We start from the raw sequence: 20,136 nt of genomic DNA on the forward strand, positions 1-20,136 counted from the left end.
GCTACTGTTATTTTCAAATGCCTTTTTACTGTTTTATTTCTTTACTTACCTACACACACACCCACATACCTTATTTTCACACTATTGGTTAGAGCCTGTAAGTAAGCATTTCACTGTAAGGTTGTTGTATTCGGTGCACGTGACAAATAAACTTTGATTTGATTCATCAGGCAGTGAAGACTAAAAGGTCAAAATGTATCAATAAAATCACCTAGGAGCATGAACAGCAGTGTGCTTCATTTTTCTTTTTCAGGAGTTCGCACCTGCAAAAAAATACCTAGATGTGAATATGTTCTTCAGCTTTTGTACATGTACTCTCCAATATGTAGCCTATTAACTCTCCCAACTGGTATGGCACACCGATCACTAGCTTTAAAAGCAGCTTTCAACATAATGACTAATGTTAGTGCAGAGTGCTCTATTGCCCTACATTATGAGAACGCGTGCCATCATTACAGTACAGGGGTGGAGAGTGGCAAGTCAGAGCGAGCACATGGATAAAAGAGAGAGCATGTGCGGCTTTCTCACTTACGTAAATATATCCATGTACAGAAATGTGCTATTAGGGTTGCGTGGCTCGCGCGCAACCGCGTATGCCGCTCCATCCTCTTCTGCAACTGTCAAACTGTTTTATACCACTGTGTCTCACCGACTACCAATATCAAGACCATAACCAACGTAAACTGTTAGTCAACATTCACATCGAGAATTGATAACTTCCCAAAACAGATTCCCACTGTGGAGCCAACGAGAAGTTCTAATTTCCTGAGTGTATTTGCCTATTGCTGGAACACGGACCGGACAGCTTTCGGATTGTGTCAGTACTCCGGGCTATTTTCTATTTTCCCACCTACAACCCATGTCGAGTGGCCGGTCCGTCCTGGAGGGCACGGAAGGAGCTATGAATGGCACCCTGCGCTCGGTTCGGAAGGGCATCTCATCTCGGTTCCAGGACCCAAACAGCACGCGCAACGTGGAGACGCTTTCCTCCTGGAATGACACCGTGGTCAATGAGTACCGGCAGGTTGATCTGCCTTCTGTCACCTCTGTAAGTGTTTCACCGGTGTATTCTGCCCCAGGGAAATGGAATAAATAGTCGAAGTAGCCTGATCATTCATGCAGGACATAGGTTTGAGTAGAGTGGTTTGCTTTGAGTATGGTTGTAAGAATTTGCTATGATTGTACATGTTCCTCATGTCAAATCATGTATTTAAATGACTGATGCAGCTATAATTTCTGAATGTTATTGCCTTGTCTTGTTCAGAAATCTTTATCTAAGTAGATCAACAATTCAGATGGACATAGATAAAAAAAAAAATAACGGATATTTTTTGCATGATAGGCACATTAGGCCTCGAAATCTACTCTCAGCAAAAAAAGCTATCTTGACAGCTGTTATGAAACGGATGAATACCATTCTTCTCTGGGTGCAGATTTGACTTAGAAAAAAATGCTTATCCATTCACACTGTAATAAAGTGTTATGTTCTACAGAGCAGATCTGACTAGAGAATGAAAAGTAAGCAAGATGTTCATTACACTTATAGTCAAACAGAATCATGTGCATCAAACATTCATGGTTTGGTTAGACTGTCGATCAATAATAACTTACAGCAATGATTCAGAATGGACTGGCATACTTCAGCCTCACTCTTTGTCTGTACTGTATAGTGCCTCCCCAAGGCTATCGATTTGTCACCTATTTGAAAACCTTTATTGATGGCCCATGTCCCTGTTCCTAGCTTTTGCTCTCTCTCTTTATGCCTGTCTTTCTCTCTCTCTCTCATCTGTCTGTCAGTCTGTCTCTGTGTTTGTGTGTTTCATAGTTATTTGTGAGGTATTTAATGTAACTGTCTAGCTTGCATTCTCGTCTGTCTTACTAAATTGTTCTTAAAGAATGTTACTCACAGTGTAAATACTAATGCTGAGCTTTTTTTTTAAATCAAAAGGTAAATGAGGTGCAGAGCAGTGCAGTAAATATTACCTGCCACCTTTGATTAAATATCAGGATGTTTTTCTGTACATTCTGATGGCATTTCCCTGTGTCTGTCCCTGTCCATGAGTTGACACAGCTGTGAGGGATTGCATTCAGATAAGGGGTGTCTGAGTATCACAATTAGACCGCACAACTTCAATCAGAACCATCCTGTCAGTATAGAAAGGTTTGAAACAAATGGAGTCTAATTCAAAATAATAATTTTAAAAATCCTGAATATTTTTGTTCTACTTTCATGCTGGATTTTGATGTGAATGTTTTCATTCAGTGATAGATGACTCATTTTAGCTGCTGCCTCCTGCTTTCCCTCCCCTATCCCTATCTTAGTTCAACATACAGAATTGCATCAAATCCCTTCACAAAATTCAAAAAATGCACACCCCTGCACTTCCAGATATTGTCTGTTGGTCTGTTAATTTTGGGGTTTTCCACACGCACTCAAACCACCGCAGTCAACTTTCAAGACAGAAGTCTCCACGGCATACACAGACAGACGCCAAGTGGCTCGAGCATTGCAATACGTTGTTGGGTTTTTGCATGGAAAGAGCACTTCATTGATATTGTGGAACAATAGCAGGACTGTCAGTTTGTGATTAGATGTGCACTTGGGAAAATGCACCCATCCATCTTCATTCCTGAAGGAAACGAGGCACTGCAGAATGTTGACAATTTATGCAGTACAAAAAAACACAAAATGTATATTAATGGACAGAAATGCATTCCGTATGTCCCATAGGCACTTGACATGTCTGATTTCTCATGGCACTTCTGCATCTGTAGCCAGACATAATGAGATTGCCAGAGGCTGTTGGAAAATGGGTTAGTGGCACTGTCTATTGTGTGTGTGATTCATATAAACATTCAAAAAAATCTGAATCCACTTACACCAGAGTGACTAGGGTTGTTGATTCATAAAACAGGCCTTCCAGAGATTAAATTAAGCCAGTGTAACGCCAACCTCTGGAATGCAATGACCCAATCCTTTTAGTCACCTTGTGTTACAGTGCTGTAATGACACAGCTGGAGCAGCAAGTGGCACACTGCCTCCTGGTAATGGCTGATGGTCACTGACCTTCAGATATGTTTTTATTTTATTTAACTAGGCAAGTCAGTTAAGAACAAATTCTTATTTATACCCCGGCCAAACTTGGACGATGCTAGGACAATTGCGAGCCGCCCTATGGGACTCCCGATCACAGCCAGAAGTGCCTTAGACCGCTGCGCCACTTGACATGTAGTCCTGTGGCCTTTCCCCAAAACTCCTCTCTTAATCCCCAATATCATATCTATCTGAAGAGTTGACAGGTGATTACTATACCCAACCGATATATTGGTTTACCGATATTATCGGCCGACATTGTCCTTGTAACGCTATACCGGTATTGGCTCTTAATATCAGCCTCACGTGCCTTCTTCACACTCTAAATACTCAGTTATCTGTTCCATTTAGTAATTAATTTAAGCATGACCCAAAACCCCGCCCGGTTGTTGTGTGGTATTTAAGCCTTTACATTTGAAAGACCATGATGACGCGAGGAGCGGTCCAAAAAAACGTCCTTAATTAAATCCCCATATCAACAGATGTTCCCACAGAGGAGGCACCGTGACTGTCTCCAGCACATCAATAACTCTGATGCCGGGGGCGTTGTGTTTACATGCAGGCAAACTGTCTCAATCGATTCTCCTCCACTGAGCTGTACACGCACATGACAGAAAAACCAATCGCCCAGGTAATCCAACCAGGGTCCTTCAACATGGCAGAGGGGGTGGGGTGAAAGAGATCAATTCAGAAAACCCCAAGTTGAGCCATCAATCATTAAATATGTATCGGAGGTGAAAGATCAATTCAGAAACAAAGGGAAAAAAGTTCACAAAAGTCATGTTCATCTCATCCACAGCCATGTTGTAGCCTGTAGCTAGTAAGGCTCTGGCTCACTGAGATTCTTATTTCTACACCACACACAACCACTTCAAATGGTGGCTTTCCAATTCAAATCTCCCTGATTAGAAGCATGGAGGTCCATCAGGAAATGGGATTGTGGAGATCTACATACGGACACTGTGTCCACAAAGTATCCTCCTCCGATAACAGATGATTAGCCTGTCAGACTGTGTCCACAAAGTGTCCTCCTCCGATAACAGATGATTAGCCTGTCAGACTGTGTCCACAAAGTGTCCTCCTCCGATAAGATGATTAGCCTGTCAGACTGTGAAATGTCAGAATAATAGTAGAGAGAATTATTTATTTAAGCTTTCATTTCTTTCATCACATTCCTAGTGGGTCAGAAGTATACATACACTCAATTAGCATTTGGTAGCTTTGCCTTTAAATTGTTTGACTTTCCCACAATAAGTTGGGTGAATTTTGGCCCATTCCTCCTGACAGAGCTGGTGTAACTGAGGCAAGTTTGTAGGCCTCCTTGCTTGCACATGCATTTTCAGTTCTGCCAACACATTTTCTATAGGATTGAGGTCAGGGCTTTGTGATGGCCACTCCAGAACCTTGACTTTGTTGTCCTTAAGCCATTTTGCCACACCTTTGAAATTATGCTTGGGGTCATTGACCATTTGGAAGACCCATTTGCAACCAACCTTTAACTTCCTGACTGATGTCTTGAGATGTTGCTTCAATATATGCACATCATTTTCCTTCCCTCATGATGCCATCTATTTTGTGAAGTGCACCAGTCCATCCTGCAGCAAAGCAACCCCACAACATGATGCTACCACCCCCGTGCTTCACAGTTGGGATGGTGTTCTTCGGCTTGCAAGTCTCCCCCTTTTTCCTCCAAACATAATGATGGTCATTATGGCCAAACTGTTCTATTTCTGTTTCATCAGACCAGACATTTCCTGTTTCATCAGACATTTCTCCAAAAAGTACGATCTTTGTCCCCATGTGCAGTTGCAAACCGTAGTCTGTCTTTTTTATGGCGGGTTTGGAGCAGTGGCTTCTTCCCTGCAGAGCGATATAGGACTCGTTTTACTGTGGATATACAGTGCCTTGCGAAAGTATTCGGCCCCCTTGAACTTTGCGACCTTTTGCCACATTTCAGGCTTCAAACATAAAGATATAAAACTGTATTTTTTTATGAAGAATCAACAACAAGTGGGACAAAATCATGAAGTGGAACGACATTTATTGGATATTTCAAACATTTTTAACAAATAAAAACTGAAAAATTGGGCGTGCAAAATTATTCAGCCCCTTTACTTTCAGTGCAGCAAACTCTCTCCAGAAGTTCAGTGAGGATCTCTGAATGATCCAATGTTGACCTAAATGACTAATGATGATAAATACAATCCACCTGTGTGTAATCAAGTCTCCGTATAAATGCACCTGCACTGTGATAGTCTCAGAGGTCCGTTAAAAGCACAGAGAGCATCATGAAGAACAAGGAACACACCAGGCAGGTCCGAGATACTGTTGTGAAGAAGTTTAAAGCCGGATTTGGATACAAAAAGATTTCCCAAGCTTTAAACATCCCAAGGAGCACTGTGCAAGCGATAATATTGAAATGGAAGGAGTATCAGACCACTGTAAATCTACCAAGACCTGGCCGTCCCTCTAAACTTTCAGCTCATACAAGGAGAAGACTGATCAGAGATGCAGCCACGAGGCCCATGATCACTCTGGATGAACTGCAGAGATCTACAGCTGAGGTGGGAGACTCTGTCCATAGGACAACAATCAATCTGGCCTTTATGGAAGAGTGGCAAGAAGAAAGCCATTTCTTAAAGATATCCATAAAAAGTGTTGTTTAAAGTTTGCCACAAGCCACCTGGGAGACACACCAAACATGTGGAAGAAGGTGCTCTGGTCAGATGAAACCAAAATTGAACTTTTTGGCAACAATGCAAAACGTTATGTTTGGCGTAAAAGCAACACAGCACATCACCTGAACACACCATCCCCACTGTCAAACATGGTGGTGGCAGCATCATGGTTTGGGCCTGCTTTTCTTCAGCAGGGACAGGGAAGATGGTTAAAATTGATGGGAAGATGGATGGAGCCAAATACAGGACCATTCTGGAAGAAAACCTGATGGAGTCTGCAAAAGACCTGAGACTGGAACGGAGATTTGTCTTCCAACAAGACAATGATCCAAAACATAATCAAAATCTACAAAAATCTACAATGGAATGGTTCAAAAATAAACATATCCAGGTGTTAGAATGGCCAAGTCAAAGTCCAGACCTGAATCCAATCGAGAATCTGTGGAAAGAACTGAAAACTGCTGTTCACAGATGCTCTCCATCCAACCTCACTGAGCTCGAGCTGTTTTGCAAGGAGGAATGGGAAACAATTTCAGTCTCTCGATGTGCAAAACTGATAGAGACATACCCCAAGTGACTTACAGCTGTAATCGCAGCAAAGGGTGGCGCTACAAAGTATTAACTTAAGGGGGCTGAATAATTTTGCACGCCAATTTTTGACTTTTTGATTTGTTAAAAAAGATTGAAATATCCAATAAATGTCGTTCCACTTCATGATTGTGTCCCACTTGTTGTTGATTCTTCATAAAAAAAATACAGTTTTATATCTTTATGTTTGAAGCCTGAAATGTGGCAAAAGGTCGCAAAGTTCAAGGGGGCCGAATACTTTCGCAAGGCACTGTAGATACTTTTGTACATGTTTCCTCCAGCATCTTCACGAGGTCCTTTGCTGTTGTTCTGGGATTGATTTGCACTTTTCGCACCAACGTACGTTCATCTCTAGGAGACTGTACGTGTCTCCTTCCTGAGTGGTATGATGGCTGCATAGTCCCATGGTGTTTATACTTGCATACTATTGTTTGTACAGACGAACATGGTACCTTCAGGTGTTTGTAAATAGCTCCCAATGATGAACCAGACTTGTGTAGGTCTATCTTTTTTTCTGAGGTCTTAGCTAATTTCTTTTTATTTTCCCATGATGTCAAGCAAAGAGTCACTGGGTTTGAAGGTAGGCCTTGAAGTACATCCACAGGTAAACCTCCAATTGACTCAAATGATGTCAATTAGCCTATCAGAAGCTTCTAAAGGCATGACATAATTTACTGGAATTTTCTAAGCTGTTTAAAGGCACAGTCAACTTAATGTATGTGAACTTCTGACCCACTGGAAATGTGATACAGTGAATTTTAAGTGAAATAATCTGTCTGTAAACAATTGTTGGAAAAATTACTTGTGTCATGCACAAAGAAGATGTCCTAACCAACTTGCCAAAACTTTAGTTTGTTAACAAGAAATTTGTGGAGTGGTTGAAATATGATTTTTAATGACCCCAACCTAAGTGTATGTAAACTTCCGAATTAAACTGTATACCTGTGTCTTATCTCTATCAGAGTGTGTTTGTACAGCACTGAAAGAGGAGAGAGGATAGAGGCTCAGAGGCTGGTCGGACAGTGAGGCAGACAGGCAAACGTGTCCACACATAAATGCATCGTGACTCTACAGCAACGGTCATCCTTCTGTATGTATTTAAGTGTTTAGAAATTGCTTTTTGAAGGTGCTTTTTGAAGCTGATAGAAATCCTAATCATGCTGTGCGGAGTGCCTCTCAGTGGGACTGTACCACAGTAGCTGTGTAATGATGATGTAATAACTGTTTAATAGCTGTGTAATAAGAACTGGGTGAGACTGTCTGATGGGTTAGGGCCGCTGTTTTATCACGCAAGAGGCAAAACTCAACTAAAGAGAAAACAATTACTGCCATACCTTGGTCATTACAAATCACTCACTTGATTTATGTTGATAATAATTAGGTCTTCAGAAAAACAAGAAGAGAGATGTGATAGACAATTGTTCCCATACCTCCCTCATGATTTTGAGCTGACTACTGTAGTAAGACTTGGAATTCACGAGTGGAGGAGGAGGAGTTGGGGGAAGATTGGACCGTTATTAAACAATCTGTTTCCTTTCTGGAATAGGTGGCCTTGAAAACAGTCTTCCACTGACTCTCACATGCCTCTCCCACTCATTACCACCCACCACGGCACTGATCGCCGGCTCTGATAGCGACAACTTGTCATTACTATTCTAAAGCGGGAGACGCGAACTGTCTCTGCTCCTAATTCATGCCGAATTAAATGAATTGACCTCGTGTATGAGGATGGCAGGGATTCAGTAGCGTTCAAGCTGTCAATTCATGCAAATGGTAATCAGATTTTGTTGGCATCAGCAGGTTTTCGAACGTAGCACTGAATCAGTTAAAATCGATATTGCTTTATTATTTCCCTCCGGGACAATTATAATTAAATTAAACACGAATCAATACAAATACTACAAAACAAAGAACGTAAGGAACGTAACGAAAACAGAAACAGCCTATACTAGTGTAAACTAACACAGAGACAGGAACAAGGACACTAAGGACAATCACCCACGAAACACACAAAGAATATGGCTGCCTAAATATGGTTCCCAATCAGAGACAACGATAATCACCTGACTCTGATTGAGAACCGCCTCAGGCAGCCATAGACTAACGCTAGACATCCCACAAAACCCCAAGACAAAAACACACCACAATAACCCATGTCACACCCTGGCCTGACCGAATAAATGAAGAATAAACATAATATATTTCGACCAGGGCGTGACAATCCTCCACAAGCTAGACAGAAAGAGAGTTTGGACACACCTACTCATTATGACTATGACATTGTTGAAAAAAAGTGTTAAACAAATCAAAATATATTTTAGATTTTAGATTCTTCAAAGTAGCCACCCTTTGCCTTGATGACAGTATTGCACATTAAAACTGATAATTAGACTGTACAGGTGCATTAAAGGATGAAACGAGAATGATTCCATGATGTAATTGATGCTGTTAGAAAATATTCAACTAGAGACACAATGACCTAAATACTGTATACCCTGAAGTATTTTGTAAGACTCAAGGGTTGACTGCTTTTAGCACGCACACACACACACGCGTGCGCGCGCAGGCACACACAATCACACAACAAAAACTCCAGTTACTCTGTGTGTGAGGCAGCAGTGTAGTCTGATCTCGTGTGGGAAGAAACCATGGCTGCTGATTCACTAATGAAAAGAGAAAAGAGTCCCTGAGGATCTCAATGTTACAACAAGAGTATTTTCATCCCCTTATAGAGGGATGCTTTTTAATATCAAAACTATTCAGATATGATCAAACTCAACAAAACATTTTAATGAACCTCTGCAGAATAGTGGTGCCAGGAATGAACTCTTTAGTCAGCCAGACATATCTCAGTTGGTCTTTCGTGGCACTATGACAGAAGTCCTCCTCCTAGGCTATATGTAGTAAGCAAGCAATCTGAAGCATGTTCATTAGCCAGAATGTTTAAAAAGCTTTTGAGATTTCTTACTGTCATTTGAGTGCTGTGCCTTTTTGTTCGGAAATGGCAGCCCGGTTTTGGGGATAATGACCGGTGTTGGGGATAATGACCAGTGCTCCGATCTCTTTTCAAACCATTAGCATCAGATTATGATCAGTATTGCACTGTTTATTAGTACCTAATGGTCTCATAGCTGACCTGCATGCACCTAAATATGGGCAGAGGGAATTTTACAGCTCAGAAAGCAAAGATCTAAACAGGTGCCTTTTCAAAAACCATGTTGGGTATTTTCTTCAAAGTTTATTTTTTTCACGCTTGATGCATCACTGCTTATCTGTTCATTGAAAGGGCAAAGCTTTTATGTTTTTTTGCTCAACCCTTCCTGTGATCCAGCGCACTTTGAGATCATGCGGAAGAATACCCACATTGACTGAACCTCCTGGCTGGCCCAAATAAAAATCTTGTTGAATCAGGTTGTCTTCCATAGAAAAACTATTTTTTTTTAAAATGTGTAGCCAGAGACAGTTAATATCATGAGTCATCTGTCGCATATAATTGTCACGTTCGTTGTATGGAGGAGACCAAGGCGCAGCGTGGTAAGCGTACATTCTTCTTTAATAAAGAAAGAATACTGAACAAACGAACAAAATGAACCGTGACGCAAATATGAGTAGTGCAGACAGGTAACTAAACATAGAATAAGAACCCACAAATAACCTAGACAAAATGGCTACCTAAATATGGTCCCCAATCAGAGACAACGATAAACAGCTGCCTCTAATTGGGAACCAATTCAGGCCACCATAGACATACAAATACCTAGACTTACAAAAAACCCATGATATACAAACCCCCTAGACAATATAAAACTAACATACCCACCCTAGTCACACTCTGATCTAACCAAAATAATAAAGAAAACAAAAATAACTAAGGTCAGGGCGTGACTATAATAATATGAATGATGGAAACTGTCTCGGCTAAGTGAAATAAAAGGAAATGGAGAAATAAAGTGCTGTCCAGATTTGCATTTAAAAAATATATATATTTCCTATTTATACCATGGCATTGTTGAATACTTGTTTATAATTGGCTTGAAGGGCATTATAAAGCGTGCATTATTTCACTATAATGAACAGCATATTTGCATGGTAGAATTCAATGGCTGTAGTTCATTTTTACATGTTCTAAGTTTGAGCTGCTTTTGAAAGCAAAAGTCGAATTAAAAACATTATAGGCATTGTTGAAATATATTTTTTGGAATGAAGTGTCTTATTTGCTGCCAAACTCTCTGTCACAACTTCTACCGAATCCCGACTCCCGACTCCTGAGATGGACAGGGCCTTTGGTCACCTGAGGGCTCTGTTTACCTCGGTTCCCGTGCTGGCCCATCCGGATCCCTCTTTGGCATTCATAGTGGAGGTGGACGCCTCTCTCAGCGCTCGGGTACGCCACCAAAGCTCCTCCCCTGTGCCTTCTTCTCGAGGAGCTCAGCCCATAGCAAAACTATGACGTGGGGGACCGGGAGCTGTTGGCTGTCATCAAAGCTTTGAAAGCGTGGAGACATTGGCTTGAGGGGGCTAAACACACTTTCTCATCTGGACTGACCACCGCAATCTGGAGTACATCCGGGCAGCGAGGAGACTGAACCCTCGCCAGGCAAGGTGTGCCATGTTTTTCACCCGTTGTGTTTTCACCCTTTCTTACAGACCAGGTTCCCAGAACGTGAAGGCAGACGCACTGTCCCGGCTGTATGACACAGAGGAGAGGCTCATGGATCCCACCCCTATACTCCCGGCCTCCTGCCTGGTGGCGCCGGTAGTGTGGGAGTTGTACGCGGACATTGAGCAGGCGTTGCGTGCAGAGCCCGCTCCCCTCTAGTGTCCTGCTGGGTGTCTGTATGTTCCATCTGCTGTCCGAGACTGGCTGATCTATTGGGCCCACACTTCACCCTCCTCTGGTCATCCAGGCATTGGTCGGATGGTGCGCTGTCTGAGCGGGAAGTACTGTTGGCCCACTTTGGCTAAGTGAGGGTTTATGTTTCCTCCTGCTCTGTGTGCGCCCAGTGTACGGCTCCTAGGCACCTGCCCAGAGGTAAGCTACACCCCTTACCTGTTCTCCGTTCGTTCCATACTGGATTCGAGGCGTCGGGCGAGAGGCCTTCAGTACCTCCTGGACTGGGAGAGGTATGGTACGGAGGAGAGATGCCGTGTTCCGGTGGAGGACGTGTTGGACCCTTCAATACTGCGGGAGTTCCACCTTCTCCATCCGGATCACCCTCACCCTCCGGGTCGTCCCCGAGGCCGGTGACGGCGCGCTGCTGGAGCCGTGCATCAAGGGGGGGTGGGGGGGGGGGTGTACTGTCACGACTTCTGCCGATGTCAGTTCCTCTCTTTGTTCGGGCGGTGTTCGGCAGTCAACGTCACCGGTCTTCTAGCCATCGCCGATCCATTTTTCATTTTCCATTTGTTTTGTCTTGTTTTCCCACACACCTTGTTTTCATGTGTGCAACTGGTTACACACACAGTGTTTTTCACATTTATATTCATTTATACAGTAATTATTATTCAACATGTCCTCACCTGTGATTTTAACTCTCTACCTCGTGACGCATGGCATTCTGATATTCCTGCTACGCCACCATGTCTATGTCAGTTATCAGTTAATTTGAATCTTCTTTTAAGCATTTTTTTGTTTATGATACCTAATTATCTAATGTTAGTGGGGCATATTACTCTATTTTAATGTTACTCCTTAATCACTATGATAAATAAAATTGTTTTTCTTGAGTGTACTGTTAACAGAGTTGAGGTTTACTTTGAAGTGAAATTTCAACACAGACATGGTGGCGCAGCAGGAAGATTGAAGTGTTGTGAACTTGTTTGGAGTTCAAATCCCTAGGGGAGGATGTTGAAGATTAATTACTGCATAAATGAACATTCATCAAGTGTGTCAAAGATGTAAGTTGAAAACATTGTATGTTAAAAGCACTCACTGTGCAACTAGTTATAGGTAAGATGCCCAAATAAAAATGTTTTGTTGAATGAACATATGAGACAATTTGAGCAAACACATCATTTTAAGTTGAGATAATTTTTGCACAAGTTTTCTCATGTTGGAGTTAAGTTTGGGAGAACTAAACATTCTAACTTCAGGTAACACTTTGACCAAAAAGTTGAATAAACTAAAAAAAGTCTGTGAAACCAATTGCTTAATAATATTTAGTTGAAACAGCTATTCGTTTTTTACAGTGCATAGTCATAGTAGAAAATAAGTTGTAATACCCCTAGTAATCACTCCTGGTAAAATCATTCCAGTGGACATATCCAAGGTGTCAGTGGATCAAAACAGTGGTGTGATGATGACAAAGTAAGATTACTGACTGCCATAAAAGTTGAGATCTTCAGCTTAACATTGGCTCCGAGAGTTCAATGTGGAACCCATTGTTTTCTTTGCAAGTTGTGTAAGTTCACTGGAGAAGCCCACACTATCCCAGACATATCTCCCTTATAACCCCTGACATATGCTGGTATTCTGTCCAGGACATATCTTTTCCATTATACCACCCTGTCTGACTGTCTGATGTAGCACCTCTGACTCTTCATCCTGTTTGATCTGTATCTAAACCCAGTTCAAACACTTCTCCTAGTGGTTGTCAAACGCTGCCACCTGGGGGATGCATCGCAGACGGGTGTGGTTCATCTGAAGTTATCAAAGGAATTCAAGGTCTTTGTCTAGAGAGCTAGTGGCCTTGGACTATTTGTTCGGGTGTATTTGTGTGTGGGCTATTATCATCATTGTTGTCCTCATAATTGTCCTACTCCTCCTCGTCATAACGATTGTCCTCTTCCTCTTCTTCCATCTCCTCCCATTCCTCCTCATAATTGACCTCCATTTCCTCTGCTACCCCTCCTCCCCTTCTCCTCCTGTTCTTCCCCCTCCTCTTTCTCTTCCTCTTTCTCCTCCTCATCCCCATCATTTTATTTCACAATGTTCTTACCTGCTCCCCCTACTCCCTGTTAGACTCTGTGAGAGTGGGCGTAGTGTGAGACCACCATACATATGCGCACATTCCACTCAGTCTGAAGTGACTGAGACTTGAAATGACAGGGAGATTTTGCCTGGTCTTATTTATTCCATCACGCCTGTGTTGGTGGGGACATTTATCCCTGTTGATTTGTGTCCTCTCGCGGCGGCTTCAGAGCAGTCGAGCAGGAAGTTGACCCTGCGTACCCTGCGCTACTAACTCAACCAAATGCTCTCTTCATTAAAACCATTCCGGAGACACTCCGGATGGAGAAGGATTAAAAAACTGTGATGTTTGCTTATTGATTTTAATTTGTGAGAGTGAATAAGGAAACTGTCCTTCAAGTTTTTGAATCCAAACGGCTCTTCATTCGCATTGAAGCTCAGAGAAGTTCATTTCTCAGATGGCCTGTGAATGTGACAGTAATTATTCACAGTGGAGGAAAACGAATCCAGATGATTATATGCAGAGTTAGTCTGCTTAGTGCTTTAAGGCTGGATAATCACTTAATAATAATTATTATTATCTTTTATTTTTTTTCAGCCTCTTAGAGAAAAGGAAAAGGTTGAAAACAGTGTCATGGTCTAAATCGGGGGGTATAACTCTCCAGTGGTCTACAGTCACAGTCCTGCTAGTTTTTGTTTTCCCCTGGAGCCTAGTTGATGAATTAATGTCACTGACTGCCCAAGTCTAAATTAGCCACTGATTAAAATGGCAAGAGCGGAAACCAGGATGCACTACCCGGCTAACAACAAACACTCCCACAACTTTAGAGACGTTTCCTTAAGAGTCTCATTTGTTCATTACCTAAGATCTTTATAGGAATGTTCCAGTGATGTGCAAGGACTGTTTTCAAGAGACCATTCCCATGTCAAATAGAACTTACCCAGAATGCGGTTGCCATGGTCTATGAATATAAGATATTAATGTCCTAGAAACTTTTCATGGGAACCATGCAAGAACATTCATGTGTCCAATGACGTTTAAAACATAGGACGTTCTGTCATGGTCCCCTGGAGGTTTTTGTCTAGTTCAAAGCTTGTGCCAGGGTCATCCCTAAAGACGTTTTAGGACATCGCCTGATGGTCTCAAAGAAACGTTCTCCCCCCCCAAAATGTGTTTACACACCACCCCTTGTTACTGTTGCCAAGCCCATCAAGGCCCCGATTGGTGAACCACTGATCCATTCACAGCTCTTTGTCTCTAACAAGATTAGGGACACACAGAAACAGTGCTTTTAACATACAGTGTTTTCCAATTACATACAACGAGCCCCAAAAGTATTGGGACATGGCATTTTTTTTGTTTTGGCTCTGTACTTCAGCACTTTGGATTTAAAATTATATATTGACTATGAGGATGAAGTGCAGATTGTCAGCTTTAATTCGAGGTTATTTTCATCCATAATGAGTGAACCGTTGAGAAATTACAGCCCTTTTTGTACATAGTCCCATATTCCGAGCACGCAATGATTACATCAAGCGTGTGACTCTACAAATGTTGTACCCAATAGAAATTAATGGTAAATAATATATTGTGTCATTTTGGAATCACCTGTATTGTAAAATAGAACATAATGTTTCTAAACACTTCTACATTAATGTGGATGCTACCATGATTACGGATATTGATACTTATGCGTCTAACTTTCTCACTCATCATGATTCACGATTCATTCAGGATTATCCGTAATCATGATAGCATCCACATTAATGTAGTGTCTTGCCTTCTCCCGCTCCTCCCCTCTGGCGTTCGACGTCGCCTGTATACTAACCACCGGTCCTGGGATCCATCATTACACACACCTGGCATCAATCATTACACGCACCTGTACGTCATCATGAGGCACACCAGGACTCCATTACCACACGCATTACCTCCCCTATATCTGGCACTCCCTTAGGTTCCTTCCCTAGTAAGTATTGATCCTGTGTTCATGCAAAGATGCTACTGTTATGTTGTCTCCTTCCATGTTTGTTGTAGTATAAAACGTTTCACCTGCTTCTCAACTCACAGCCTCTTCGTTACAGAATACTGACTCAAACCATGGAAGCAGTAGGAGAACAAAATATCTCCCAGATGGTCAAAGAGCAGGGATACCTTCTACATCAACACCAGGACCAGCTAGGGAGAGGTTCTTCGCAATGTCTTGAACATACCCGGGAGGCGTTGCCGTCAACTAGCGGAGGATACACTACAACCAGTCGAACCAGCGAGCCAGCCCATTAAGCAACCCGCTCAGGTCAGCGATGCCCGTTTGTCCCTCCCGGATAAATATGGCGGCACCCCATCTATATGCCGTAGCTTCCTATTTCAGTGCTCCCTCTACTTTCACGCACCAGAGGGGAGCCCCCAACATGAGAGATCCAAGGTTACCAAGGTTATTTCTCTGCTGACTAGGCATGCTTTGGAATGGGCCATGGCCATCTGGGAGAGGAGGAGCTAGCTTCATATGAGGGGTTTATGGCTCTGTTCAAATGCATCTTCGATCATCCCCCAAAGGGCAGAGAGGGGGGTGAGCGCTTACTCCAATTACGGCAGGGGGACCAGACTGCTGCCGAGTACGCGCTCACCTTCCGGACAGTAGCAGCATCCAGCGGATGGAACGAGCTGGCGCTTTGCATGCTATTCCGAAGAGGTCTGCGCCTGTTGAGACGACAACCTCTCTTTGGACCCACTCATTGCAATGGACATCTGTCTGGATAACCTACTACGGGAGCGTCGATCACTTCTCTTCCTCCCTCAGGGAACACTCTGGATCAGAGCCTGAACCCATGGAGGTAGGGGACTCACGCCTCCCCGCGGCGGAATGATGCAGACGGAGACAGCTGGGGCTCTGTCTGTATTGTGGTCAAGGGGGCACCGGTTCCAGCAGTGTCCGGAACTTCCTAATAGGGGCTCCACAAGAGCAGAGGGACGGTCATGTGATCTTCCACCTCATAGGGCAGGAGTGAGTATTCCATCTTCCATCACTCTCTGCTAAACTCTTTTTGGTGTCCATCCCACTAGTTGACTGTCCCTCATGTACTATGTCTACAGCGTTAGTGGATTCCGGTGCTGCTGGGAACTTTATTGACCAGACCCTTGCCTCCTCTCTTAACATCATCTCATACCCACTCTCTTCTCCTTTCCCGGTCCAAGCCCTTGATAATCGGCTACTCGGATCCGGAACCATCACACACATCACCCAACCACTCACCCTCACTGTGGAGCCCATTCATCACAAGATCATCCTCTGCCTCTCTTGGCTTCAATTCCATAATTCCACCAGCTCATGGTCGAGGATGAGAATCACAGACTGGTCACCCAAATGCAGGAGGACCTGCTTCCCCATCCCCTGTGGTTCCACGTCGGTTGAGAGTCCTGTGCTTGCCCTTCAGCCTAACATCCCGGAGGTAAACCAGGACCTGCGGGAGGTATTCTCCAAGATCCGCACCACCTGTCTTCCCCCTCATCGCCGCTGGGACTGTGCCAGTGACCTGCTGGCAGGGTCTGCGCCTCCATGCAGATGCATCTACCCTCTGTCGGTGGTTGAGACCCAGGCCATGGAGGATTACATCCAAGAGGCACTCCAACAAGGTTTCATCCGCACGTTCACTTTTCCTGCATCAACTAGTTTCTTCGTCATGGACAAGAAGCCTGCTACAAGAAGTCCCGCAGATGAGCAGGGACCCTGGGCATCTTTCTTTTGGTGTTTTTCAGAGTCAGTAGAAAAGCCCCTATAGTGTCCTAAGCTTTCATAACTGTGACCTTAATTGCCTACTGTCTGTAAGCTGTTAATGTCTTAACGACCGTTCCACAGGTGCATGTTCATGAATTGTTTATGGTTCATTGAACAAGCATGGGAAACAGTGGTTAAACCCTTTACAATGAAGATCTGTGAAGTTATTTGGATTTTATTATCTTTGAAAGACAGGGTCCTGAAAAGGGGATTTTCTTTTTTTGCTGAGTTTATTTATGTAAATATAGGGACCAGAATGGAAATAAGTCCCTGACTTTATTGTGCAATCCCGGTCACATTTATAAATCTTTGTGGGCCACGGCCGTCTGGGAGAGAGGAGAGGAGTTGGGTTCCTATGAGTGGTTCATGGCTCTATTCAGGGGGTCTTCCACCATTCACTGGAGGGCAGAGAGGGATGTGAGCGCCTACTCCAACTACGGCAGGATGGCCCGACCGTGACGGAGTACGCGCTCACCTTTCGGACAGTGGCAGCGTCCAGCGGATTAAATGAGCCGGGGCTTCTCACCCAAATCAGAAGAGGATTGTGTGATACGCCTAAGACAGCGCTACAGTGAGACAGGACGTACAGCTGATCGCCTCGCAGTGGCAGACCATGTGTAACAACACCTGCACAGGATCGGTTGGCCTGTTGTTGGCCTGTTGTAAGGCAGGTCCTCACCAGACATCACCGGCAACAACGTCGCCTATGGGCACAAACCCACCGTTGCTGGACCAGACAGGACTGGTAAAAAGTGCTCTTCACTGACGAGTCGCAGTTTTATCTCACCAGGGGTGATGGTCGGATTCGCGTTTATTGTCGAAGGAATGAGCATTACACCGAGGGCTGGAGTGGGATTGATTTGGAGGTGGAGGATCCGTCATGGTCTGGGGCGGTGTGTCACAGCATCATCAGACTGAGCTTGTTGTCATTGCAGGCAATTTCAATGCTGTGTTACAGGGAAGACATCCTCCTCCCTCATGTGGTACCCTTCCTGCAGGCTGATCCTGACATGATCCTCCAACATGACAATGCCACCAGCCATACTGCTCGTTCTGTGTGTGATTTCCTGCAAGACAGGAATGTCAGTGTTCTGCCATGGCCAGCGAAGAGCCCGGATCTCAATCCCATTGAGTATGTCTGGGACCTGTTGGATCGGAGGGTGAGGGCTAGGGCCATTCCCCCCAGAAATGTCCGGAAATGTACAGGTGCCTTGGTGGAAGAGTGGGGTAACATCTCACAGCAAGAACTGGCAAATCTGGTGCAATCCATGAGGAGAAGATGGACTGCAGTACTTAATGCAGCTGGTGGCCACACCAGATACTGACTGTTACTTTTGATTTTGATAGTTGACAGTGATAGGACGTTTCTTTTTTTGCTCAGCTTCCCTATACAATTACATAGATACAGAGACACAGACAAAAAAAAATGCTCAACCTCAAGATGAGTATGAGGGGGGAGTTTAAGTACAAATCTTACAAGCTTGCTTGGCTGGTCTGTAGCTTATTCTTTAGATGTTTGGGACTGCTGGTGGGAATCATGATGTACCGGCATAGTCAATGTGAAACTGGACTAGCGCACTTGTCTTGTGTCTTGTGCGTGTCTATAGCTAGGTTTCCTTCCAATTGGTGACAGATTTTCATGAGAATATTCTAAAATCTGCATAGAAACCATGTGTGCATTTCAGAGCTTCCTTTAGGAAAATTTGGCGTCCGGACAAAGTGACCGTGAATATTAAAAATGTTAACTCTGTTCCTTGGGTTTCCATGTGTAGCTTATGTCAACGTTTATAGCCTATTTTTGGGGGGTGGTTTTAGGCAACTTTCATAAAGCAGTAATTGTCCACCTCAAGATTCAGCTGTCAGAGATTTGAGCACTAAACGGATCAGGGCATTGCATGCATAGGCCTATAGGCTTAGGTGTCCAATGTATGATGTTAATATAAAACAATAGTATACAGTATATAGCCTAAATAAAGGAAGAGAAGCTTAGCCCCAGAGAGATATTTTTTATAATCTTTACTTAACTTGGCAAGTCAGTTTAGAACAAACTCTTATTTTCAATGACAGCCTAGGAACAGTGGGTTAACTGCCTTGTTCAGGAGTAGAATGACAGATTTTTACAGAGTCAGCTCAGGGATTTGAGCTTGGAGCCTTCCGGTTTCTAGTGCAACGCTCTAACCACTAGGCTACCTGCCACCCCATATACACATATACATATATATTCATTGCATTGTGGTGTTGCAGGCTAGTCCAGGTAGGATAATTGTATTGTCCCTAAACAAGATCAATAGGGACATGTGTCATGTCTTTACTGTTATTTCATGCGCACATGGCCTCTCCTCTACCTATCAGCTATTCCTATTTGTACTTGTGGATTCATATTGGAAATTGCAACAACAAAACATGTAAGGCTTTTATGTGTGGTATGATTGCTAATTAGCCTATTGCAGATCTGCACACATAATCCACCTTGCACTATTGTCACTATGAATGGTGGACAGAGGGCAGGACGGACCGTTAGACTGGTAGACTATACTGACCTGTGGTATAGTAAAAGTTAGCACACGGAAAAGTACCAAAACACCTTGATATAGGGGAGGAGCACGCAAGCAGATGAGTACATTTGGCGAGGATGGAAGAAATGATATAGTAAACCAAGGAATAAAATGCACTACCCTCCACTGTGCCCAATATAAAACCACACAACCCTCCTCAAAGCAAAAAAAAAAGGGTTTTCAACCCTCCCCTATTTTGAACCACCCCTCCCCCAGTAGATTGCGACCTGTCCCTTACCCTCAGAAAACTTGACCCATGAATGCTCTTGTAATGTTCCCATGAAACGTGTCTAGAACATTCATATCTTATATTCTGAGAACAGGGCAACCATGTTCTGTGTATGTTTGTTGTGATGTTGATGGAATATTCCCCTAACCCTTCAGATAACTGGGCACGAATGTTGTTGCAACGTCCCATGAAATGTGTCTAGAACATTAATATGGGATATTCAGAGAACATGGTAACTACATTCTGGGTAAGTTCTGTTTGATATTAAGGGAATGTTCGCCTAACTCGAACGCCAAAACATGCTAA

The 20,136-nt window shown here is 43.4% G+C and overlaps 1 protein-coding gene across 1 annotated transcript in view; it reads left to right on the forward strand.

Annotated features, from left to right (window-relative positions):
* Positions 1 to 859: 859 nt before the first annotated feature.
* Positions 860 to 20,136, forward strand: part of LOC135511656 (melanopsin-A-like) — a 71,437-nt gene continuing 52,160 nt past the window's right edge. Inside the window, exon 1 of the mRNA XM_064933139.1 lies at positions 860 to 1,048. Within this exon, the coding sequence (XP_064789211.1) occupies positions 860 to 1,048 (189 nt within the window). The remainder of the gene's footprint in view (positions 1,049 to 20,136) is intronic.

Source organism: Oncorhynchus masou, chromosome 24, assembly GCF_036934945.1.
Source record: "Oncorhynchus masou masou isolate Uvic2021 chromosome 24, UVic_Omas_1.1, whole genome shotgun sequence".
NCBI lineage: Eukaryota > Metazoa > Chordata > Actinopteri > Salmoniformes > Salmonidae > Oncorhynchus > Oncorhynchus masou.